The sequence below is a fragment of the Miniopterus natalensis genome, chromosome 19 (assembly GCF_054644295.1).
Source record: "Miniopterus natalensis isolate mMinNat1 chromosome 19, mMinNat1.hap1, whole genome shotgun sequence".
Classification (NCBI taxonomy): Eukaryota; Metazoa; Chordata; class Mammalia; order Chiroptera; family Miniopteridae; genus Miniopterus; species Miniopterus natalensis.
Genome location: NC_142099.1, coordinates 32479352 through 32505988, shown reverse-complemented (window position 1 = coordinate 32505988; position 26637 = coordinate 32479352). Strand labels below are relative to the sequence as shown.

At 39.1% G+C, this 26637-nt stretch overlaps 1 protein-coding gene across 2 annotated transcripts in view; it reads left to right on the top strand.

Annotated features, from left to right (window-relative positions):
• The window catches only part of ZC3H11A (zinc finger CCCH-type containing 11A), a 36485-nt gene extending 13732 nt beyond the window's left edge, over positions 1-22753 (top strand). For both annotated transcript variants that reach the window (XM_016214890.2, XM_087827737.1), the window contains 15 exons: positions 255-374; positions 5503-5626; positions 7091-7294; positions 7419-7535; positions 7781-7861; positions 8650-8760; positions 9665-9727; positions 11073-11165; positions 11847-11915; positions 16468-16980; positions 17326-17405; positions 18693-19023; positions 19541-19707; positions 20312-20379; positions 20783-22753. In XM_016214890.2, the coding sequence (XP_016070376.2) occupies positions 255-374; positions 5503-5626; positions 7091-7294; positions 7419-7535; positions 7781-7861; positions 8650-8760; positions 9665-9727; positions 11073-11165; positions 11847-11915; positions 16468-16980; positions 17326-17405; positions 18693-19023; positions 19541-19707; positions 20312-20379; positions 20783-21041 (2400 nt within the window). In that variant the 3' untranslated portion in view covers positions 21042-22753. The remainder of the gene's footprint in view (positions 1-254; positions 375-5502; positions 5627-7090; positions 7295-7418; positions 7536-7780; positions 7862-8649; positions 8761-9664; positions 9728-11072; positions 11166-11846; positions 11916-16467; positions 16981-17325; positions 17406-18692; positions 19024-19540; positions 19708-20311; positions 20380-20782) is intronic.
• The last annotated feature ends 3884 nt before the right edge of the window (positions 22754-26637 follow it).

The following is a 26637-nucleotide window of genomic DNA, read 5'->3' as shown; positions in this document are numbered from 1 at the left end:
GCCAGGTCATTTCTCAGATTGTGTCATTCATGTTGTCAGACAAGATGAAGGGTGTTGTCAGGAAATAGGCTGTAGAAAATTATAAACTTATTGACCTCTTCTTGTTTAGTTATCCCGCCTCAGTTATCTTCTATCTTATCTCTCCTTACTCCTTTCTATTTGTCTGGATGCCAGGAAACTGTTATAATAAACATTTCACTTGGGATCTATTTCATTATCACAGTTCTTTTCTATATTACTCTCTTTGTTTACAGGGTGACAGCTGTCCATTCCGTCACTGTGAAGCTGCACTAGGAAATGAAACTGTGTGCACATTATGGCAAGAAGGACGCTGTTTTCGACAGGTGTGCAGATTTCGGCACATGGAGATTGATGTAAGTATTGAATTTATATTATAATTAAATAGGTTGGTGCATGATGGGCCAATCAAAAATATAAGGGGAAAATGACATTTTATATAACGTGTGAGTTACATTTTAAAAAATGATCCAGTGAAATTTCTGTCATTATAATGTTCACTTAATACCTACATGCTACAGAGTACAAATTGGTATCTTTTTTCTGGAAGACAGTTTGGTAATATCTAATGTGTAAAAATTATGTATGTATATTTGGGAAGTATTTGCATATCTTTATTTTCAGACAATCTCAAACTTAAAAGTTACAAGTACACATAAAACTTTTTCTAAGACATTTGGGAGTAAATTACTGACATTGCCTTTCACTTCCAAATATTTTCATGCGCATTTCTTACAAACAGGAAGGACATTTTCCTATATAACCGTAATACAGTACTCAAAATTAGAAAATTAGCAGTGATATATGACCTTCATTTAATCCTCATATCCAACTCAAGTTTTGCCATTGCACCAGTAATGTTGTTTGTTGCAGAAGGAGCGTGTCCAGAGTCAAGTGTAGTTGTCGTGGCCCTTCATTGATGGTGCTGGCACTTGGGTAGTTACAGGTCAGTTGTTTTGTAGAACGTCCCTCAGTTGCAGTTACTCTGATAGTTCCTCGCAACTGCTTTGAGGTGGTGTTTTGGCAGGAAAACCTCCGAGTTGCTCCTGTTGTTGCCCCCCCCCCCCCCCCCGCCCGTCGCCCACGTTGCCAGGTGGCTGACTCTTTAACTCTTTATCCTCGTCCCCGACGTGTTTCCTCAGAGCGAAGGGGTGGGGGGAAACATTGGTCAGTTGCCTCCCATACGTGCCCCATCCGGGGGTCAAACCCGCAGCCTAGGCATGTGCCTGCCTGGAACTGAGCCTGCAGCGTTTCGGGGTTCAGGACGATGCTCTGCCCTCCTGAGCCCCTGGCCGGGCCGGGGGCATCAGCTTTAACTGTCCCTAACAGATGATGCTGGCCTTGGTCACCTGGTCAAGGTGGTACTGACCAGACTGCTGTGCTGGAAGTTACTCTTTTTTGTAATAAGTTTTGTGAGAGGTATTTTGAGACCCTGTTATTATCCCATTTCTCATCAAACTTTCCATTTTTTTCAGTGATGTATTTGCATTTGTGCAAACCCGTAGTTTCCTGTTTTATTCAGTGTGTTGTGCTCCGTTACTATCATCATATTTTGTCCTCAGATAGACCTAGATTTGGCCGGGGAGGGCCCTTCAAGCTGTTTTTGTGTGTGTGTCCTTTGGATGTTTCCATAATTCTTTGCGCACCTCTTTACTTTCTGGCTTAAAGTTTTTCTAGGCTCTGTACTTTTCCTCCCTGAACCTTGGAATCAGCCATATCTCCAAGGAGCTTTGGTGGAAAATAGTATATAGAAAGGAGACTTGAGCTGCTCTTGTAGGGCTTCTGCTTCCAGGCCTACAGTGGACAGGAGGAGGAAATACATAAGTTATATACATACACACATTTATATCATCATTTATTACTTTATGCTTATGTATTGAAAATCATGAGTTCACATAGATGCCTCCAATTCACAAACACTACAGGTATCTCCTTTTGCATACTTGTAATTCTCTTTTCTGAAAGTGAGAAACTTGGTTTCCATTCTCCTTAATATTATTTGATCAGTCCCCTAGTTATGTAATACAGTACTGTATCCCAGTCTCTTCCTTCCTTTCAGGTTTTGACATCACACATGAGGCTGCTTCTCCACAGGGACATCTTTCTCACCTTGTTTCAGTGCCAACACCATGTACCAGGTCTCCCCCTTGCTTCGTCGTGAGGACTCCTTCCTCAGCCTGCTTGGACCTCAGCATCCTATTCTGGAGCCCTCTCTCCCACATGGATGCCCTTTTCACACCCTTCGCCTCTGATACTCTGTTGGGCAGCCCTCCTCTGTGAGGTGCTCACTCTCACCCTGTTCCTTCTCTGACTCTGCACCAGGTCCCCACTCAGGAAGACCCTGCTTATTCTTGGATGCTCATTCTGGGCAGACTCTCCAAGAGTACACCCTCCTCAACCAGCATTGGGATCCCTTCTGTACAGAAGTCTTGCTTTCCTTGCTCACCCTGCTCAGGCTCCAGCACTGTGCCAGGCAATCCTCTTATGTAATTGTTATACGAATGGGTTCTGACACCCTTTGCCAGTCCCACCTTGTCAAGTAGACTCCATCTCAGTCTTCTCTTAACTCCCTGTTCTACCACATACCCTTCCCTTTTTCAGCATAAATACCTGCCCTCTCTTAGCCTTACCTAATGACTTTGGACTAATTGTTTGAGGGGTGGTGTAGGAAGGAAGAGACTAAATATGTAGTTTGTATGCCTGGGCTCATATATGTACTCTGGTTTAGTTCCAGATTTATAGTCTTTTTAACTGTCTTCTGTGCTGCCTCTCTTCCAAATAGCAGGGAATTCACTAACATTCAGACAGGAATACTCTATAACTTTTGAAAAGTCACGTTGTAACACTGCTGGCAGAGTTTGTAAATTGGCACAACTCCTAGGATAGATGTGTCAGGGTCTCTAAGGAGATCTACATTTAGAGATTCTCTAGAAGAACTCATGGGACTCAGCATATAGTTGTGTTCCTGGCTGAGGCTTATTACGGTGATGCAGTGAGGTTACGCTGTCTGATCGTAAGAGGTAAGGACACAGGCAGTTTGGAGGGATCCGTGTGTGGGTTTCTTTGTGATCTGTCCCTCCCATAAGAGGTCACACAGCGAACACTTCCTCCAGCCCTGAAAATGCGGCAGTATATATGTGACTTTCTGCCCAGGGAAGCCCATGAGAGACCCAAAGTTTTCATTGGGGTGGGCTGCGGAGGCACCCTCTACCAAATACATACCAAACTCCAGACACTCAGAAGATGGGAGGTGTTCTGCAGAAGCTGTATTTGCATAAGCTATCTTGGTACGTTCTGAGTGCCCCGAGTTTCCACGTGCCAGCCAAGGACCAGCTTTGCGAGCAGGCTAAGGATAGCAGTTTTAGGGCTACTGTGTTAACTTTTCTGCACAGAGACTTATTTGACTACATCTTACAAAACTATTATACCTGTGTTTCATGTGCAAAATGAGGTACAGAATTACTTTTTGTGGCATAATTTGTATTAGTAAAGTATGAAACAACCTAACCTTCATTTAAAATAAATTTTACTGCATTCATGTGGTGGTGTGCTGGGCAGCTGTTAACAAAAATTTTTTAAGGGAAACTACTTAAATTGATATGTAAAGATCAGGATATATTATCAGTGAAAAGGGAGCAGAAAAAGGTGTATAATATGCCACCATATGTAAAAAAGAGAGGGAAAAATCTATTTTTACTTGCATGTGCATTTTAAAAATCAAAGCACTGTATAAAAGAGAAACTTAACACTGGCTATTGGGGTGGGAACAGTTTTGGGAAGGAACCTTTTTACTGTAAACCCCTTCTATATGCAATTTTTATTCGTGGGTTCCATATTTGCAGATTTGTCTGCTCGCTAAAATTTATTTGTAACCCCCAAATCAATACTTGCTTTCGTGGTCCTTCACAGATGTGTAGATCACTGAAAAATTTGAGTCTCCTGAGTCACCAAATGTACACATTTTCAGCTGAGATCCAACAAGGCAATACTCAGCTCTCTTGTTTCAGCTCTCGTAGTGTAAACAAGTGTTCTTTTTGTGGCCTATTTTAGTGTGACCCCCTTTTTGGGTGATTTTTGGGTTTGAAATGGCCCCCAAGAGTAGTGCTGCAGTGTTGTGTAATGTTCCTAAGCACAGGAAAAGAAAATAACGTGTAATAGATAAAGCTTCATTCAAGTGTGAGTTACAGTGTGTTGGCCTTGAGTTCAGTATTACTGAATCAACGATATTAAATAAGTTGTCTTTAAACAAAAACACACATAAAAACAAGGTGGTATAGTGATCACTTGAGGAAAGTATTGTGACCAGAAGCTTGTAGGAACCTAACTCTGTATACCTTTGGTCTGTCTGCTGTATTACCTATTAAAAATTTAAAGAAATAATCATGTTAGAGAATGTTCCTGTGGAGAATGTGTTGCTAAATGAAAAATGTACAGAATTATATGAAATAACCTTTCTTTTAAGTGTGCATCTACACATTTACATTTTTTAAGAAAAAGAATTATATACCAAAATAAGTGATTCTTTTTGGGTAATAGTATAATAGGCATTTCTATTTTTCCAAGTCGTCTTTATTGTTGGTGTATTATTTTCATTTCGAAACAAAATCCAGTAAGTGCATTAAACAGGTCAACTAAATGTCATGTGATTATTGCATATGGAGGATACTAGTATAGAAGTCATCCAATAATTTGAAAATTGCTTCTGCGAAAGGAGTAAAAACTTAAGCAAACTTAGGCTTAGGAGCAAGGAAGATTGTTATTAGGTTCTGCCTTGAGGAAGGAGGGCTTGAGTAATTACTGTTATTCTTATCTAAAAAACAATGGTAACTATTATACCTACCTTTTGAGTGTGACAGGAACTAATAAATTTTATCCAAAGGTAAATGTACTTGATGTAGTTTTTAAAAATAGGTAAGTATACATGTAGCAGTAAACTCAAGACATAAATTTTTAAAACAGTTTTTGCCAAATTGCCTTTTAAAGCTGATGAGCTACTTTACATTTCCATTATAAGTACACGGACTGCATGATTCTTTCACATCCCTACCAACACCATGTATTATCACATTATCAGTCTCAGTATGGTAGACTTTGATCTTTGCCCTTTTTTATACATTTAAGAATTTTTTTGTAATGGCCATTATTTCTTTGTTTCTTTCCTCCATATTTTAACATTTTTGAAATAATCCTGCTGTTCCTTCCTGGAATTTTAAACCTTTGGCTGCTTGTAATGATGAGACATCAACATAATGCAGGTTATTAATTAGAAGTTAGTTACTTTTCAGAAATGCTTATCAGGTTTTGTTTTTTTTTTCCTTTATTGAACTATTCTTTAAAGTGTATATAGAAATATACTTGAAGAATTTTCACCAAGTGAGTAATATACTTACTTAACCAGCACTAAATCCCCAGAAGACAAATGACCAAGTTAATACAGTTCACACTTCATTTTTTATTTGGAAACTATGTTTTTCTCTCTTACAGAAGAAACGCAGTGAGATTCCCTGTTACTGGGAAAATCAACCAGTGGGGTGTCAAAAACTAAACTGCGCTTTCCATCACAACAGAGGACGTTATGTGGATGGCCTTTTTCTACCTCCAAGCAAAAGTGAGATGTTTTTAATTTTAAAAGAATATTTACTATATAATGAATACCTGCTATGCACACTGTTCAAAGTACTTTATATACTTGCCCTTCTTTTACTGTTGTGGGAAAGTGGTATTATTTCCACTTTACAAATAAAGGAACCCAACTTTATTAAGGTTAAGTGATTTGTATGGTTACAAACCAGTAAGTATCAGAGTCACAATCAAAACTGTTGCCAGTGCCTGGCCAGTGTGGCTCAGTGGTTGGGCATCGCCCCATGAACCAGGAGGTCACGGTTCAATCCCCAGTCCTTGTGGGTTTCTGACTCCATCCCTGGCAGGAGGCAGCCAGTTGATCATTTTCTGTCGTCATTGATTTCTCTCTGCCTCTCCCTGAAATCAGTAAAAACATATTTAAATTAAAAAAAAAACTTACAAAAAGCCATGTTGCCTTATAAGTGTTTCTTGGCATTACAGTTCTAGCTTCATTCCCACAGTTCTAGCTTCATTCCCAGACCCATAGAGGTTTTTGACTTCTTTCTGTCTCTCTAATCCTCACCCAAGGACATGCTTGGGGGGCGGGGGGGATGGAGAGAGAAACAGATTGGTTGCCTTCCGAACACACCCCAACCGGGGATCAAACCTGTAACCCGAGTATGTGCCCTGACTGGGAATTGAACCAGTAACGTCTTGGTTGGTGCACAGGCTGATGCTCCAACCAACTGAGCCACTCTGGCTGGGCAGAAGTTTTTTACAGAAACTTGATTTTCTCAGAGGGTTTGGCAGATCTGTTCTTCCACCTGTTTTATAAAATAAAGGTTTATTGAAATGAAGCCATGCCCATTCATTTTTGTATTTTCAGTGGCCACATTTTGTGCCACTGCTACAGAGTTGAGTAGTTGAGACAGAGATCTGTAGAGCCTATAATATTTGCTATCCAACTTTTTACAGAAGAGGTTTGCTAACCCTGCTATAGACTAATCTAAAATAAAGCTTACACTCTACCAAAAGCTAGTATTTATTTCCAAAGTCCCATATAAAGTAATTTCCTAGTGGAATGATCAACCATTTGAAAACCACATCTGCCCTGTGATTAAAATTTGATGGCTACATATTTTCACATTTGGGGGGGGGTGTAGGCCTCTCCTTTCTGGTTTGGCTCACAAGTGTTACCTGTTATCTCTTAAAAGCTACTTCTTGCTGAGGAAAAAGCCTGGAGTTACAGTATTAAAATTACATGTCTAGAATTTACTCTGCATCTAGCCTTCTGTTTATTCTATGTTTTGAGTGCCCACTTTGAGTGTGTTTACGTACATTGAAGAGTTAACCTAAAAGCCACATTTTTCCCTCCTTGGAAGTTTAGAACCTAATTGAGGAAATGGGGAAGTTAAATAAAAGCACATTAAATGTTCATAAGGAAAATGCACCCACTTGAATTGGGATTGTATCTTCTGTTTTTAATTTATGACTAATTTTGTATGTCTAGCTGTGTTGCCCACTGTGCCTGAGTCACCAGAAGAGGAAGTGAAGGCTTGTCAGCTCACAGTTCAACAGAACAAATTGTCTGTTCAGTCTAATCCCTCCCCTCAGCTGCGAAGTGTGATGAAAGTAGAAAGTTCAGAGAATGTTCCTAGCCCCACACATCCACCAGTCGTGATCAATGCTGCAGATGATGATGAAGATGATGATGGTACATTTTAGTTCTTTCTTTAAGGCAAATCAGTGATGAGAGTCACTTAATGAATGAGACAGAATTAGGATTAAAGCTCTAGGCCTTGTTTTTAATTGTAAATTTGCCTTAAATGTTAATATAGATCAGTTTTCTGAGGAAGGTGATGAAACCAAAACACCTACCCTGCAACCAACTCCTGAAGTTCATAATGGTTTACGAGTGGCTTCTGCCCGGAAACCTGGGGTCAGTTTAAAACAAGGTAAGAAGAGGCTTTATTGATGCTGGCTCCCACTCAAATCTTACAGCACTATTGAATGTGTCCAAACTATTTTAAATTTAGTTTACGATGACCACCACCTCCCTCTTCTCTGCCCCCGTTAAACATACACAGTCATACTTCCTCTTTCTTTCTTAGAAAACATCTGAACACCTGCTGTATACAAATAAAATGCAAAGGTGGAAAAGGTGCTAGTTCCTCATGTGATTTCTATTTGCATTTCTCAGGTGAATGTTTGAATTTTGGAATAAAAACTCTTGAGGAAATTAAGTCAAAGAAAATGAAGGAAAAATCCAAGAAGCAAGGTGGTGAGTTACTAGTTTTGACCAGATGGTTGAATGTTGCTAGAAAAAAATAATAAGGGCACATCCAATAGTGAGGACCCTGGCCGCAACCAGAATGAACTCGAGTGTATGACTGATTTGACGTAAAACACAGATTTAAGTCATGGTTGCTCTTATAATTCATTGCAACTGTGTTTCAGTTCCTAACTATTCATAGCTAAGCACTGCAATTAACCCAAAAGAACTTGTTTATCCTGAGAAGTAAAGCATATTAAAAAAAGAAATACTTTATTTTGTAGTAGATTAACTCTTCCCAGGAGCTGCTAGGACTTTCTTCTATAGCTTGTCCAACCCTAAAAATTATTGTCAAAGTAATATTTAGAGAGAATCAAGTGGTTGATTCTTAAGTACCCTTTTGGTAAAACTTTTTCTATAGGAAGCTTGGAGTTGTGTTTTGCATGTAATTGAATATAGATGAGAAAGATTGAATTGACAAACCTGAGAGCTGGTGTGCTTCTGAGATTAACTTTAGAATAATGTTAGTCTTGTTGGTAAATAAAAGTAGATTGAGAGCCTAAGTCATTGGAAACAGTTTTATGTTTTCTTTACATATTGTGCCAAAGGAACACAGGAAGTGGGGATCATCTCCCCTTCTCTCACCACCACCCCTGTAGGCAAACAGGAACAGAAGCTGATTGGCTTGTAGTCCAGTGGTCTGTGTTGGACTTACCTGGTCACAAACCAAATTTCTTGACTTGTGATGGCTTTATTTTTCATAAATTATTTGCTCTTCTTTGACTCGCTTTATTCAGAAGATTCTTCGGGGGTTTCCAGTCTTTTACTTCAACCTCAGCCCATTCCAGGTCCTGAAAAAGAGAATGTCCGGACTGTGGTGAGGACAGTAACTCTGTCCAACAAACAAGGTGAGATACTCAGGCTGCAGAGTTGTCAGGCTGCTCCTGAGGGACTGAGAGAGCAGCATTCTTGTGTGCATCTTACCTTTGATGGATTTGCAGAAAGAGTTCAGTATGTTGATGGATGAAAAGAAAAGTTAGTGCATTTGACTCTGCTGTTAAAAAGGTTGAAATTCTTACTTAATGCAGGTCTCACATTTATGTATATTTAGTTTTTACATTTACTGTTTATTTGTATCTGCTCACCAAATTTATTGACTGCCCATTATGGATAAAGAATTGTTATAAACCCTTTAAGTTATAGAAATATTTCCTGTAATAGTTTTAAATTTAGTAAGGAATGGGACACAAGTAATTATAATATGCAGATATATTTAAATATTTGTGCCATTCAAACAACAAAGAATTAGGAGAAAGCGCTCACTTCTGGAGTGATCAAAGAAGGTTATAAGAATGGAGTATGATGTATTTTTTTAATTTTTGAGGGTGTTTATTAAAGCTGAGGACAGTGAAATAAGGGCCTGGGGTAACAGGAGAGGGACTAGGTGGGAAAATGAGCCTAGGCTAGGCTGCTTTGGCTCACTAAGAAGTCAGAGAAAAGGGGGCAAGCAAAAGTGTAGATTGAGTTTATAATCAATTGGTTAGAACACAACTTGTCTTTGTATACTTGGCTCCTATTAATAATTATGACTGTGCTATTGCTTCCCTTTGGACTGTTCATTTGGCTATTTAAATTATTCTTTAATATGTTAATTTTTTTTTTAATGTAATAGTCTCCCTTAAGGCTGAGATCTGATTTTCAAGAGACTAGATGGACTTATGTTAATATTGGTGCATACTTTGTACCCATTAGTAGTTACTGAATACAGAAAAATTGGCTAATAGTACAGAAATTCTGTTTTTGCTATTTCAGGAGAAGAACCCTTGGTAAGATTGAGTCTCACCGAGAGACTGGGGAAACGAAAACTTTCAGTAGGTGAGATAAGTTTTGTACATATCCTTTGTTTTTAGCTTGTTTATGCATTTATATGATACCTCCTCCAAACTTCTCTTTACATAAGTAAGTGCCCTGTCATATTGATTTGTAGTCCCCTTGTATTCTTGGCTGAAAGCACATTTAAAATTTTTTCATGTTTTTCACATGTGCATTATACCTTTTATTGAAATCATAGAAATTTATAGTGTTATAATATAACTCAATTATAGCCAGCATTTTAAAAAGCAATAAAGAATATCTGTTTCTATGGACAAATCAAAATTTGACTTTTTACAGGGAAAAGAGTGTTCGGTTAATATAAATTCAGCCACTGAGTTTATTAGTGCTAGTTTATGTTTAGGGAAGTGTTTTACCGTATTACTGAATTGTTGTGTACCTACCCTAGTGTGTGCATCTCAAAAGAATTATTTTGAAAGTCTCTCTGACTTCAGAAGTTCCTTCATACTCTTAAAATGTGCTTGCAAATATGAAGTCTTACCTGTTTTGGGTTTTCTTTGACACTGTTCTCATTGAGAAATTTTAGGTAAAAAATACAGAAATAAGGTATTTTAATATCGGCATAAACGTAAACATTGTGAATTTTGGTTTCATATTTAAATTATCAGTGAAAGGAGAGAGAAAATCATACTCTGTGGAGAGTCAAGTTTTTAATGGATCCTGGAAAGATTGTATCTTCAGTCAAACAGTTCTAAAAAGAATTAACAACTTGTGACATTTAAACAACTTGTATTGAACAGTGTAATGTAATAAACCAGGAGTCGGGGAAACTTTGTTCAGGTCTTGGCTCCATCACTAATTGGTGACTTGGCTAAGATAGAGAATATTTCATAACCTTAGATTTCTTATCTGGAATTGAAAAGAGGGCCTCTTTCACCTTCAGCATCTTCATGTCACAGAAAACTTTTTAATTTTGTGATTCTTTTGCTGTCCTCCTAATCCCTAGTGCATTAAACCACAAATGTACTTAGAATTTAGCAAGCAGCAAGTTAAGATTTTTTTGTACATGATGTTGTTGTTTTTTTCATATATCCCTAATTCTGATTTTCAGTCTTAACCAGGACTTATAATCCTCCATTTGTAATTTTAGTCATTTATTTGGTTAATGTTAATTCATGCATTTTAATTTTTTGTCCCTTATTTTACTTCTTCTTTTCGGGACATTTTTATTTCTTGTCTAGCATTGAGTTCTAAGTAAGCTAGTAAATGAGCACCATATAAATGCAGAAAACTTAAGAAATATTCTATGTTGTCTGTTTTTGCTTGTATTTCTTGACCTTGCTGAAGGTTTACTTGGACTCTTAAACCTAGTTCCCTGTATTTGTAGGTGGCGACAGTGATCCTCCATTAAAGCGTAGCCTTGCACAGAGGCTAGGAAAGAAAGTTGATGCTTCAGAAACTGACAAAACGCCAAAGAAAGGTACCTTTATTGTAATACACTTTGCGTGTGTGTAATCCTGACGTTTGTCTCCTATGATGTTAACAGATATATTTTGTCACTCTTTTTGTTCATGTAAATTAGATTATCTTCTGGTATACATTTTATTCATTCAACAAGCATTTGAGTGCTTGCTTTACTAGTTTCTAGGTAGATACCATTGGATAAAACAAACGCCATTACAGTCCTCAAGAGCTGTAGTATAATGGGAGATAGAAATAGTTGTATATATTCTGATAAATTCTGTGAGAGGGAAAGTATAACGTGTTGTAGAAACACAAAATTTGCAGCCAAATTCCCTTCCTCCTTGACAATCAATTCCATTGAAGACACTCATAACTAAAGAACATGTTTCAAACAGATTTAGGGGGAAAAGCCTTTTGACGTCAATAAGATTTTAGAAAGTTGTATGCTAACAAAATTATTTTACTAAATTCAGTAGTTTCTGCTTTTCAAATCTAAAGAAAATTTTTTAAAGCTCTCCAGAGTCCTCTTAGGGAATTTATAATTTGCATAGAGAAGAAAGTTTAACACCTGAATACATTTTTAAAAAGCATTTGTATTAGAAATATAAGCCTAATTTGTGACCTTTGAAAAAGATATTTGACCTCTAAAAAGTCTGTTTAACTTTTGGGTTTTGGGGTTTTTTGGATTTTTTTACAGTTCAAGTTTCCAAGTCTCTAAAGGAACGGTTAGGTGTGTCAACTGGTCTCAACAATGAGGAGGCAGCAGGTAGGTAAACCCTAAGACTAGCTTCTGATATCTTTTTCTTGCCATAAAATCTTTACTTTTTCTTCTATTTACTTGTCAAGTTAATGGTAAGGCTTATGGATTTTTGTTTCGTTTTGTGGTCTTAAGGAATTGATTACTCACTGTTATGAATTCTGTTTTTGTACTTAAAGATGGCATACTGATTTTTCATCATTGCATTGATAATAGGAAATTAAAAACAATCTAAATATCCAACAAAAGGGAATTAGATTAAGTTAAGGTAGTTATGTACTAAAATAATTGCTGTCATGAAAAGTCGCATTGTGAACAACAATAATGGAGAAAACTACTCGTACTGAATGAAGAAAGGTTACAAAAGAACACACCACTTTTGACCTTTTGCATTAGGGTAAAATAAGAATCTTTCTTTAAAAGTTTCTTATATTAGAAACATTCTCAGGAAGAAGTCCATACATATGAGATAATTCCAATTTTGTAAAGATAAAAATGTATGCCTAGAAAAAAACACTGCAAAAAAATACACTAAAATATTAACATTGGTTTTACCTGGGTTTTGAGATACCTGGGTGTTGAGATTTTAAGTAATTTTCATTTTCTTCTTTATATTCTTCCTGTACTTTAATTGTTGAATTTTTTAAATTGCAAGATACAACTACATAAATGTATCTATGTATACAATTTAAAGAATAATAAAAGGAACATTCAGGGACTCAACCATTTAGCTTTTTTATCCATTGCTGGATTCAGTTGGGTGCTTTTTAATTTTTGTATCTATATTTATGGATGGTATTAGCTGGGGCTTTTCCTGTTTCATTTTTCTCCTTATTTTATTTGGATATTAAGATTTTATTGGAATTCATTAAAAGGGAATCGGACATGAAACATTCTTACTCTTTTTTCCTTTAATCCTCACCCGAGGACATTTTCATTGATTTTCAGGGGGCGACATTCACGTAGAGAGAAATATTGAGCAGTTACCTCCCACATGTGCCTCAACTCAAGCTGGGGTCAGACCCACAGCCTAGCAAGTGTCCTGACTGGGAATGGGACAGTGGGGCCCACGACCTTTCAGGGCACTCCTGTCAATTGAGCCACTCCCGCCAGGGCCGTTCTTAATCTTTTTGTAAACAAACTTTTTGTTTTCTCTTTATGGAATTTTTTTTTGACAATAATCTTTTATTGAGAAGAGAATTTGTTCAGAAATTTTTGGTTAGTATTAATATCAGTATATTATAATATTAGTGTCTGTTCTGAAAATAACATGGACATTTATTTAGAGCACTGATAATTCCTTTACTTCTTTGATAATTACCTTGCAATCTTTAAGGACCTCAAAACCTAGGTTCCTGATCTTGTCTAAAATGATGAACAAAGTATAACATGGTCCCTCTCTGTTCTGCACCCTCCCACAGTCATTTGTAGAGTACCAGTGGGAACAGCAGCGAATTAGCCAATATTCCAGTGTTACACAAGTCCAGAAAGGACCGCTCACATTATACCCTGGTGTTCAACATAGGCTACCATACGGTGTGAATTGACCCCTTGAATTGTGCACCATGGCAGGTTGTGGACATCTCTTTTCTCTGGGGAAGCAAGCCTCAAGCTGCTTATGTTGTGATTTTGAACCAGACCCAGGTTCCTATGGATGTCAGGCAGCTTCATGTATATTATCTCAGGAAATGCTCACAGCTGCTCCTGAGCTCTGGTGGAGGGACGGTGGCTTGGAGGAAATTGGAGTCATACAGGGAGGGCCATTTTTTCCCCATGCTTGCCTAACTGGTGACATTGTTCCCGTGTCCTGCGCTTCTTACTGGACAAACATTGGAGCTTTTGAAATAGGCTCCACCACCTGTTTTTTAACCTTGCCTTCATATTTTCTATCTCTGTTTTTTTTGCTTGACCTTTTATAATCTCTGCTTGGCTTTATTTTTCAGATTAGGAGTAGACAAATTTTTTCTGTATAGGGTCAGATAGTAAATATTTTAGGCTTTGCAGTCCACAATCTAGGTCATAACTACTCAACTCTGCCATTGTAGTGTGTAGCCATATGCAATATGTAAATGAAAGACCATGGCCAGATTTGGCCCATGGACTATTTAGTTTGCCAGTCCTTTTCTGGGTGGTGGAATTTTAACTAGCCTTGTCTTTTTTTATTATTTAGTCCTTCAGTTGGATTTCTTTTGGCACCTGTGTTCTTATTTTCCAAGAACTACTTATTTACTTATTTGTTATTTTTGTTGTTTTCTGATTTCTCTTTTTTCACTGATGTCAGGCCTCTTTGGGAGTCTAAATCTTTTTTAAAAAAAGTGTATATTATTTTTGTCTTCAGCACTTCTCTTTGTTTATTTTGGTTCATTTTTAATGTTTCTTTTCTATAATTATAAGTACCTGGCCTAGATTTCCTCTGTGAGTCTAAAGATCTTTTTTCCAAGTAGTCCTTTCTCCTGGCTGGGAGACGTGACTTAAAATGTCTGCCTAAGGGGTGGAGAGTGTACACTTAAAGGCAGCCTGTGTGGGTTGCAGGCTGGAAGGCTGGAGGCCCCTACAATTACCACAGTTAGAAAGACTTTCTTTCGGAGTGCAACTGATTTCTTTCCTTTTCTAGCTTTGCTTTTCAGTTTTCTTCCCCCACCCCATTCCTTTTTCTGCTTGGCATTTGTGAAAGCCTGAGATTTTTCATGCTCTACTTCTCTCCAGCCCTAGCATCCTTATGTGCTCCCTTCCCCAGCAGGTTCTCCTCCTCTTAGGGAGTAGTTCTCAGGAGAAGATCATGACTGGCCCAGCTGGTCGATAGGCCATCTTTAAATTTTTACCCACTGTTGCTTTTCATACTAGTTTGGCAGCTTTCTTTGGCTCTGCTGGGAAGAACATCTCACTCCTACAGTTCTTTTTCTGTTTTTTTCTGTAAATTCAGACATCTCTTTCTGTCTCAGAAATTGCTCAGGATTTAGGCTCTGCCAGTAGCATCTTTGGTTTCTGTTGCTATTGTTAATCCTCTGCCGAGGATAATTTTTCCATTGATTTCTAGAGAGAATAGAGGGGAGGGAGGGAGGGAGGGAGGGAGGGAAACACCCATGTGAGAGAGACACATCGATTGGTTGCCTCCACACACGTCCCCCACTAGGGCTAGGAATGGAACCTGCAACTCCAGGTATATGCCCTTGACTGGGAATTGAACCCATGACCCTTCAGAGCATGGGTGAATGCTCTAACCACTGAGCCACACGGGCAAGGGTTATTTAGTCTACTTTTAATGTCTTCTTTTGTTTTGATGAAATTTTGATAGGGTAGGGAAATGATCACCATGGCACCACTCATATTGTACTTTATTGGAGTTATTTTGAGATCAGTGTACCATTTTGAAATGGAAGAACTTTTATTTTAAAAGCTTAAGGAAATAATTCAGTGAGTGCTTTCAATCTAGTGCACCCTGAACTAAAATAGTGTAGATAAGTGAATATAGTTACTGTTCTAATGAAGTATCTAGTGTGGTTGGAATACAGTCAGTTATGGTACTGTGTGGTCAGTGTAGCAGACTGGATTTGGGAGTTGTCAGGTTTTAGACAAACTCAGTTAAAACTAACTAGGAAGCAAAAGAAATGAAGTCTGTAGGGACTATTCCTTGCAGAAGCAACAGCATATTCAAAGGTTCAGAACGTGATGTGTTTAAGGATGTAGAAGGATAATCTTTGGTTTTGATCTTTCATTAAAAGCTGTATTTAGTGATTAAATATGTGTGTTTATAATATCCAAATTCTTGATTTTTTCCCACATCACTTCAATATTTCTTTCTTCGTAGCCCTTCAGTAAGGAGGGCATGTATATCTGCCAAGTGTGAAATTTTCTCCTCAGTTTTAACAGATGAACAATGATTAATGTATTATTAAAAAATAGCTCTTCGTTGGCATGTCAGTCTCTGGGCCTTTCCCATTTTCCTTCTGCCTTGTCACCTGTTTTACTTCCTTTTCACCCTTTAAATATCACTTAAATATTACTTCCTCTGAAAAGCTTCCCTTAGCCAGTTCCTAGACAGAAGTTGATGTTCTCCCTCTATGCTCCTGTATAGCATATTTCCTTTATCAAAGCCATCGTCATTACCATACTTTGTCGCTTAATTATTGACCTGTTCGACTGTAAGCTACATGTTGGCAGAGATTGTATTTTGCTGCGCATTACATTTGCAGCACAACATCCAGCACATGTTTATATCTGAGTGAATGGAAGAATTAATTTGTTGCTGTTTTTATTAGTAAGATTTATAATGACAAGTTTCTTCAAGTAGTAAGTGGCTTCCAGGTTCCTCAAGAATAGGCTCCTGAATAGAAGTCCAGATCAGTAGATTTTGCCTCTCTGGGAGTTTCCCTTGAGGGCTGTAGCTGAGACAAGCAGCATTCTGAGTTTGAGGCGGGAACTGCTATGCTTCTGATCATGTTAAGTGCCTGCCTAAATGATGCCACTCTGCTGGACTCTGTCCTCAACCAAGAATAGAGATTGTAGCTCAGTAAGAGGTGAACTCCAAGTAGAGTGACTTGTTTTTCCCTCTTGAAAACAGAGAGAGTTACTAAGGTTGGTGAGATCCACGTGAAGACATTAGAAGAAATTCTTCTTGAGAGAGCCAGTCAGAAACGTGGAGAACTGCAAACTAAACTCAAGACAGAAGGACCTTCAAAAGTTGATGATTCTACTTCAGGAGCAAGAAGCTCTTCCACTGTCCGAATCAAAACCTTCTCTGAGGTCCTGGCTGAAAAGAAACATCGGCAACAGGAAGCAGAGAGGCAAAAAAGCAAAAAGGATGTAACTTGCATCAAGTTAAAGACTGATAATGAAATTAAAAAAGCATCAGTTTTGCCACCGATAGTTGCCAACAAAGGACAATCAGAGGAGCCTGCAGGTAGAACAAAGTCTATGCAGGAGGTGCATATCAAGACGCTGGAGGAAATTAAACTGGAGAAGGCACTGAGGGTGCAGCAGAGCTCCAAGAGCAGCACCAGCTCCCAGCCTCAGCCTCAGCCTCAGCCTGAGGCCACCCCAGGGGCTAGGCGGCTCCGAATCACCAAAAAATCAGGTAATGAGAAAGAGCTTGGTCTGTAGCACCACTTCCCCAAATAACATTTCAAAGGGCAGTGCTCCACAGGACGTTCAGAGGAATTCTGTAAGAGATTTTCTTTACTCATGTAACCTGTGAGAACCACTGGATTAAATGAAGTTCAGCTGTTTTTGTGTAGCAGCACTATATAGACCTTTGATATTTTAAAGTACATATTGAAACTATGAGGACCAGTGGGTTTTATCTACTTTTATTTGTCCTATCTTAGCATTACTTTCATTAGGAAAAGTTTTGTTTGATTTCATCTGTCCCGAAGTTGCAGCCTAAGTGAAATAACCGATGATGTGTTTGATGCAAATGTAGGTGTGAAAGAAGAGAAGAAACTTCAAGAGGAGAGCGAAGCTGCCTTTCAGACCAGTGTGGCTAGAGCAGAGGCTAAAGAGGTGAGTTCCTTTAAAGTCGTTGCATAGTTTCGTCTATGTTCAGGTGAAGGTTAGATGAATGGTAAAATGGGCTTTTTAGTTTTAGCTTATAATAAGTTTCTGTTTAACACTTCACTGATACATTACGTAAACAGTCTTTCACTATGTTTACGTTTTAAAGTTGTTTTCATTGGCCATCAGTGTTTTTTAAACTAAGTTTTTTTTCCTGCCTTTGAGAGTAATACCAATTCATTGTACTAAACTTGGGAATGTTTAATTTCAAAAGACTGAGAAACCCTATAATTACTGTCTACATGTAACCACCATTAGTTTTTTTCATGGGTTTCCTTCAAGCCTTTTGTTTATATACACATGTATGTGAACTCCTTTAGTCTTTGATTCATGTTTAGAATGTAATTGAGAATTTTACAGTGTATCATTTTGTAGCCTGCTTTAACTATACCACATTAATATTCTTCAAGATGTTTGTCTTTATTGACTACAGTGTTTTATAAATATAGTCTGTTTCTGGACTTTTAGATTTTGTTTTACCTATTAAGATAATGAACGTCTTTGTACGTTAGTGCTAAGTGTCTGATTATTTAAAATCATTTTTATTAGACTTAGGGTTCTGATTATCTAGCCTAAAGAATCGGTTTTTATTGTTGCACACATCTTTAATCTCTCACCTTCAGCGTGGTGGTGGTGGTGGTAGTGGTGGTGGTGGTGGGTGTGTGTGTGTTGGTTAATCCTCACCCGAGGATATTTTTTTCCATTGTAGAGAGAGTGGGAGGAAGGGGGGAGAGAGGGAAACATCACTGTGATAGAGACACATCGGTTGGTTGCCTCTACCCTAACTGGGGCCAGGGATCGAACCTGAGACCCTTCATTCCATAGGCTGACTCTCTAACCACTGAGCCAAACCGGCCAGGGCAGCTTGGTGGTTTTTATTTAATATCAAAGAACAAAAGCTCTCATATTTTGGATTATGTGAGACACTGCTTGATTTGAAACTTATAAATAGTAATTATTGTATAGGTTGGTAGAGGTATTTGATTTTTATTTATTTATTTTTTTTAGAGAGGGGAAGGGCGGGGAAGAGAGAGTGAGAGACATCCACGTGAGAGCGAAACATCATTCGCTGCCTCACCCCCCACCAGGGATTGAGCCCACAACCTGGGCACATGCCCTGATCGGGAATTAAATTGGCAGCCTTTTAGTACATGGGATGACACCCAACCAACTGAGTGACACCAGCCAGGGCTAGAGGTACTAGATTTTAATTCTCTCATTTAAATTTATCCATAGGCTTCAAATGAGACAACAGGAGTTGGCATCACTAAAATTCAAGTCAAGAGATGTGAGACCATGAGAGAAAAGCACATACAGAAACAGCCAGAGAGGGGAACCTCGCAGAAGGAAAAATCAGTTTTGAAATCCCTTTGGGGAGATGTAGACTCTTGTAATAGCCAGATATCAGAGAAGCCAGTGCTCACTACTGTGCCAGGCATCACACGGAACCTAACAAAGCGGTTTCCCACAAAGTCATCCCAGAAGGCAGAGGTAGAAACCTCAGGGATCGGCGACTCAATATTAAATGTGAAATGTGCAGCACAGACCTTGGAAAAAAGGGGTAAAGGTGAGTGTTTTTTCTAGTATGTCTTGCTTTAGGATCTCAAAGTTACCAAGTTTTAGTAATTCTCTGCAGCAATTGAGTTGAATTTCATTTGTCTTGTATCCTAGTCACACAAGTGGATAGTAAGTAACAGTTGTTATAATTCTATTTAAAAAGAAAAGTGGATGAGTTTCTTCCTCAGCATTTAAAATTGCTATTTAGAATTTTTGTTTGTTTGTTTGTTTAACTTTCTGTGGTGCATTTTCCCTCTGGTTTTGAGGAAAAACAAGGACTAGAAGAGCAGTGGCGAATTCAAGAGCCACTGAAAGGAATCATTTGAGAATATATTTAAATGGTGGACATGTATCGTTCAAATCGCTTGTGGGTCGTTTTCAGTCTGAGTTTTTTTGTTGCTTTATTTTTTAATTATTTGTTGTACATCTAGTACTGTGAAGGAATTTTGGTATTCTGAGTTATTCTCCATGTAAAATAGGGATTTTTTTTTTTTAGCTATTAATCAGATATTTTCTGTTCCTTGTAGCTAAACCCAAAGTGAATGTGAAGCCATCTGTGGTTAAAGTGGTCTCTTCCCCCAAAGTGGCCCCCAAACGCAAGGCTGTGGAGATCCACCCTGCTGTCATCGCAGCTGTGAAGCCGCTCAGCTCCAGCAGCGTCCTGCAGGAAAGCCCAGCCAAGAAAGCAGCTGTGGTAAGAAGTAGACCTAACTCAGCGGCACTTTAGTCTCTGCGGTAGGAAAGCTGGGAAGACCCTCTCTCCATCTGTACCCATGTGTGGTACTTCCTGCCATTTTCTTTTTTTTAAATATGTTTTTATTGATTTCAGAGAGAGGAGGGGACAGGGAAAGAGATACAAACATCAGTGATGACAGGGAATAATCTGTTGGCTGCCTCCTACAGGCCCCTTACTGGGGATCGAGCCCGAAACCCCAGCATACACCCTAACCAGGAATCGAGCTGTGACCACCTGGTTCATAGGCCGATGCTTAACCACTGAGCCACACCGGCCAGGCACTTCCTGCCATTTTCTAAGGATTTTTGTTGTTTAGATTGTTACTGCATTTTATGTTTATATCAGACATTTGTGAAGTGGAAGGATGGGACTTTTGAAAGCTAGTTTTGGAGTGCTTAAAATATTTTGCTTATTTGTACACCCAACCTTTGGCTTATTTATTCATAGATTCCCAGGCTTAAAGTGATAGCCATGATTCTAAGAAGGGGACAAAAGAAAGTGAATATGCTCAGATTAAAAAGCCTGACTCTCTCACTGAATTACCTTCCTCTTACTTTTGTAGGCTGTTGTCCCACTCCTCTCTGAGGACAAATCAGTCACTGTGCCTGAGACAGAGAGACCTAGAGACAGGTAATTACCTTGCAGTTCTTTTAAATCAAACTTAGGCCACTATTACTGTTTACGCTCTGTAGGGAATAACACCGCTAAATAATTCTAAGCATTTACAAGTTAGCCACACTAAATAAGTGCTGAACTTCAGTTTAATTGAAAGAAAATGTAATGCTCAGGGTTGCTGTTCTCCTCAGGTGCCATTGTTTATATTTTGCCTATATTATTTCAAAAATGTTTTGAACACCTGCCTGAATTCTGCTTTAAAAGGAGGAAAATGCTTTGTCCCAATTAATAAAAATTCTTTTTGTGTGTCCTCAGAAACAACTCTTTGCTAACTCTTTGTGTCCCTGAGACTAGGTATTCCAGCTAGTCATTGATAAACGGCAGTTTTTAATAATCTTCTGGGGTTTGTTTCTTACAGTCTTGTGCTGCCTCCAGCCCAGTCCTCTTCAGATTCCTCTCCGCCAGAAGGATCTGGCCCTTCCTCATCCCAGATGGCCACGAAAACTCGCCGACTCAGCTCTGCCTCAGCAGGAAAGCCCCCGCTCTCTGTGGAGGATGATTTTGAGAAACTAATATGGGAGATTTCAGGAGGCAAATTAGAAGCTGAGATTGACCTGGATCCTGGGAAGGATGAAGATGACCTTCTGCTTGAGCTGTCGGAAATGATTGACAGCTGAAGGTGGTGGTAGGACGTTTAAACAAACAAAAACAAAAAAACTCACCAAAAAACTGGACTTAGTTTCATCTATTGTAACATTTACCCAAGATGATCATTTCTTTAGAATATGCCCCAGATCAGAAGTATACCTCTGAATTAACTGTATGTGTCCTAGGTTCCTTGGGGTCAGATTTTTTAAGTCCCTTGATAACTATTTTGTCCATTTGATGCCATTGTTTAGCATCTTCAAGAAAAAGTTCTGTCTTACCCCTCTCTCCACGAAAAGACTGAGAGGAGGTCCAAGTGAAGGGTGCAAGAGGACTTTGTGACTCCTTGAGGTGTCGGTCACTTTTGGCTTTTCCCCCTTTGTTGTATTATTTCTTTTATGTATTGTCTCAATGTGCTTAATGTTACATGAGTTTGGGAAGGATGAAGACAGCTGCTACCATAAGGACCAAATTTCATGCTACCACTAAACAAAAAATTCACTCAGTCTGTGTTAAATTGTATGTGTTTTTTAAAGTATTTGGAGATTCGTCTAAGCTTTAGAGCTGAGCAGCTCAGGAAGCCTGTAATCTGGACATCACTTTTTGGACCCGATTTTCATGTTTCTACTGCTGTGTAAGCCTCTGAAGATCAATAGCTAATTTATTACTGTAATTTTTTAAGGCTTTAAAGTGCCTCAGGGGTTCTCTGAAATTAACTTTCTATTTCTGGGATTCCCTGGATTCTTAATAAGAGATAGTGACATAATGATTAGAGGAATTCTTTTTTTAGTATGAAAGTTGTCCCTTTTCTTCTTCAGTACCTGCCTCTTACTAGCATTGAATTATCACAGGAATAAAAATTGCTTAATTTTATATTTCTAACTCCCCCAGCAAACTCCTCTTGCCCAATATTTATTTAGTGTCCTTTAACCACCTGAGGGGGGGAAATGAATTCATTCAAGCTGCCAATGTGTATGCATGGACTGTAGCAGTACAGTGGACTGTACTACAGAAGGGGTTGAGATGTCCTGGAGGTGTATTGTATACCATCCAGTTTTTGTCATTTCTGAACTGAATTTTCTTTCTTTGATGTTGGTCTCCTTCGTGTCACCTCAAGGTTTAGACTGTGAAGGAACGAGTATGTGGGGCTGATAGTCTTAAAAGGAGACATTATACATAATTGGAAGGAAGAGGAAAGAAGGACTTGTCCATTTTGGTATTTTGCTGTAGGTGGCCAGTTTTGTTTCTCATAGGGGAATCTGACCCACCTGTCATGTTGGCTCCTAAGGAACTGCTATTGTAAGCGGCTCATCAAGAGTTGAACTTCATGTAGCCTTGTTGGGAATATGGAACAGGAAGAAAGCCACAGGACTGCCATTCAGTCTTGGGAAGATCTGGATGATTCTGCACAAGTGAAAATGACTTGAAATTTATGTATAGACACCTGTCAGTCCATCTTCAGCTGACTGAATGTTGTATCCTAGCCCTTCTCCAAAGCAGGGGTGGAATGTTTGCTTTCACCACAGATTTTCTACTCATTTCCTTTCTGGAATCAGCTTACAGATTCCAGGTCTGTTTTGTATATAACCTTTATTCTTTGCTTTTTAAAAAATAATTTTGTTTCATATTTAAAGCTCTTGTATTAGTCAATGATTCACGTTCAGCATTGTTTAAACCATTTGCCATTCATTACACAGAAATACTTATTTGTGTTTTAAATAAAACTGGTGTAGGAAAGTCTTGACATTGTGAGTTATGTAGTCATACATCACTTCAGCCTAGGATCTGCCTCAACAGAGGCCGCAGTCAGAATGTAAGTGCTCCAGCCTCACAGGTATTTGGCTAACCCTTCTACAAGGACATATTGCCAGACTCACCACAGGCTTGCTCAGCTTTAGCCACGCACGCTTCAGGTAAGAGTGCGTGTCACATGCGATTCTTTTCTGGCACGGGTACTTAGCCACTATCATTGTAACTCAACTTACGTCATTAAATTTCTTAAAAGAGAGGGTTTTTAGAAGTGATCTTAGATGGATTCAACAATTTAGAATTTTCAAACATGAAGGCATATAAAAATTTTCAGGAAAGTCCAGGTTTATTCAGTGGTGTGCCAGTATTTTGTTATGGGATTACATATAAATTTGTTAGCCACCAAAGAACATAGGTTTTTTTCCCCCCAAATAGTAGTCCCAACAAGTTGAATCAACTTTTCGCAAAAAGCAAAACAGACTGAGTGATGATGGTTTTGAATTGTAAAAGTAGGAAAAGGGCCTAAATAGTACAGTTTGGCTATAGCCAAAAATTTGAAAACAGTTTACAATTCATATATTTGTCTCAAGTGATTAAAATTGTGACCTTAACCTCAGATTCCAATTGGTCCTCATTTGGCCAGAACAGAGTTTATTTTCATCTTGACCAATCTGTGAAACCAGAGAGATCAGACTGATGTTTAATAATTATAGTTTCAGAAATAAAGCTTATTCTCTGTTGGTCAAGGTTTTATGATCCTTTTCTAAAATTGTGGCTTCATTTTGCTGAAATATTTCTGCAGTTCTTAAAAATACTTGCTTTGGCCCGGCCGGGCGTGGCTCAGCGGGTGAGCGTCAGCCTAGGATCCAGGAGATTGCAGTTCGATTCCCAGTCAGGGCACATGCTTGGTTTGTGGGCTCGATCCCCAGTAGGGGGCGTGCAGGAGGCTGCCGGTCATTGACTCTCCCATCACTGATGTTTCTCTCTCCCTCTCTTTGAAATCAATAAAGACATATTCAAAACACACACACACACATACATGCTTTGAATTTGTCAGTTTAGCAACAGGAACTGTGGTCACCAGTTGCTAGCTAATAGGTAACACTTTAAAACTAGCTAACGTTTATTGAGTGCTTAGTGTGTACCCCTTATTTTAAATCATTTTGATACTAAATCTTATACTGCATTGAAGATCACTGCCTTTTATCTTCATTGCGGTGTCAGTGTGTGCAGATTTACCAAGAAAAGACAGGCACATTCTTACTTGCAGTTGGGTTTGATTTGTTTCAAGAGCTCTTTTTTCTTAAAGTATCTTTGGAAGCTCTTCAATAATCAATGCAAGTTTCCACAGCCCACACATCTGACTGCATTTGTAATTTGTTCAAACTCCATTTGAATTTGCAAAATGATGTCATTTAAGCATATGAGCACAAAGAAAATACTTGACCATTTTCTTAGTGTGGTAAAATAAAATGGGCAAAGAGTAAGCAATGGCCTTAAATAAGAACAGCAATCCAGAATTTTAAGTTTTGAAAAACCCGGGGTCCCAAGGTTTACTGAGTGGGCTTAGGAAAGTGTTTAGATTTTGGTTGGACTTAACAGCTACGCTGTTACTGAGTCTTCGTCTATGGTGATGAGTGTATTAAAACTTAGTATTGCCTGTCCTTGGGTTTTTTGGTTTTTAGACTCTTGACTGGCTTGTTCTCAGGAGTAAAGCAAAATTCTGTAGAGTTAAGAGGAAGGGTAAACAGCCAAGATTCAGACTAACGGCAGAGAAGGGGAAATGCTCAAATAAAAAGCTGTTGAGTGAGTGAAATTGGGGATTGGGTGTGTGAAGAAAATGCAAGAGAAACGAAGAGAAATGTCAAAGGGAAGAAGTAAAATGGGTCTATGGTTAGTGTTACTTACTTGGGTTAGGAGCTCAAGGAGAGGGGTCAAGTTTAGAAAAGCTCCTGTTAGGAAGTGTGACAGAGTCTTGGCGTGACTGCCACAAGAGTATTTTGGACTGCCACTCGCAGAGGCTCCAGTTAGGACACGAATTCGAACTATGATTAAACACGACTGGCCACTAGGGGTAGATGAGTGAGGCAAAGCCCTGCTCTTGAAATCTCAGGAAATACGTGTAAGAGGAAAGTGCCAGGAGCGAAGCAGGTGCAGGTACTAAGTGGATGCTGCTGCAGAGGGAATGAGTGAGAAATCAGTAAGTTTGAGACTGCAGGTGTGACAGCTGGAGCTCTGTGCAGCTTAATAAAGGAGATAGTTTGAGCTGCAAACAAGGCCAAACCGAGCAGATAGGCTTGTTACCAGTGATGACTTCTGACCATACCATTGGTACTCTCTCTGTCCTGTGTCATTCTTACTCTGCTGTTATTCTTAGCAAAGGTATAAACTGTTTTCCTTCTTAAAGAAAAGTATTTTAAATGCCAATCTGTCACTCCGGCTTCATAAAATCCTCCGGTGACTTCGCCTTCCTTCCAAAATTAAGTTCAGGTCCGTCAGCATAGCATGTAAGGCCCTACCTGCCCTTTCCCACCACTCACCCTTCATGCTCGAAACTACTGGCTGTTGACTCCCCTTCTACACTAATCTCTCTCTAGCCCTTTCTTTGCCGTTGTTAACGTGGTCTGTCTTCTACCTAAAGGCCTCCTCCTTCGGCTAACTCCTACACATTCCATCGCCTCTAGGCTACACTCCCAACAACCTGCTCTCCTCCCCACGCTGAGGCCTGGCGCCTGTCCTCTAAGCATATAATACACTTTGTTTACCCCCATTGTGGTTTTTTCATTGTTTTAAATATATCTTTATTTGATTTCAGAGAGAAGAGGAGAGAGGGATAGAGAGACATCAGTGATGAGTCATTGATGGGCTGCCTCCTGCACGCCCCCGACTGGGGAAGGAGCCCGAAACCCGGGCATGTGCCCTGACCAGGAACCGAACCTCGATCTCCTGGATCCTAGGTCGATGCTCAACCACTGAGCCATGACCGGACGGGCACCCCCATTGTTTTAAAATCATTTAGCTGTACATCTTAGCAGAGTATAAACTCAAGATATATCCTTACTAACCTATATATTCTCAGCACCTAGTACAGGCCTGGCACATAGAAGGTGTGTTAGCTTTCTAGGGCTGCCATAACAAGATACCACAGTCTGGATGGCTTAAACAACACATTCATTTTCTCAGTTCTGGAGGCTAGAAGTCCAAGATCAAGGTGTTGGCAAGTTTGGTGTCTGAGGCCTCTCTCTGCTTGTAGATGGCCACCTTTTCACTGTATCCTCACGTGGTTTTTCCTCTGCATTCGCATATGTGTGTAATCTGTTATAAAGAGTCACGTTGGGTTAGCGCCAACTCACATGATGTCATTTAACCTTAATTACTTTTTTAAGGGTCCATCCAAATACAGTAAAATTCTGAGATACTGGAGGTTAGAGCTTCAACACACAAGTTTCGGGGTGGGGAGGGCACACTTTACCCGTAACAGAAGGCATTCAATAAATATGTGCTGCATGAGTGAAAAATTTCTTGACCCATTTCAAGAGCTATGGAGCTCTACTGGACCGCCTCTGTCTCCTCAGCCCCATTCTTTGGCTTGCTTCTAATTAGTCACAGCCATTCAGCAAGTTCTGAAGCTTCTGGCTGCGATGGAAACAGCTCCAAGCTGAGAGGAAGGGTGTTCAGTATTTGGGAGGCCTGGAGGTGACTCTTCTCAGGGTATGTCTCTTTGGATCAGTAATTCTCATTTTGCAGGTAACCTTGGGAGTGGCAAGTATCTCAAGTTTTACAAGAACATTATTGGTTGCAATTTAAAAAAAGGAAAGAAAATGTTTCTAGTATCCTCCCCTATTTAATGAATTGATCGAATTAGTGATATATTCATTA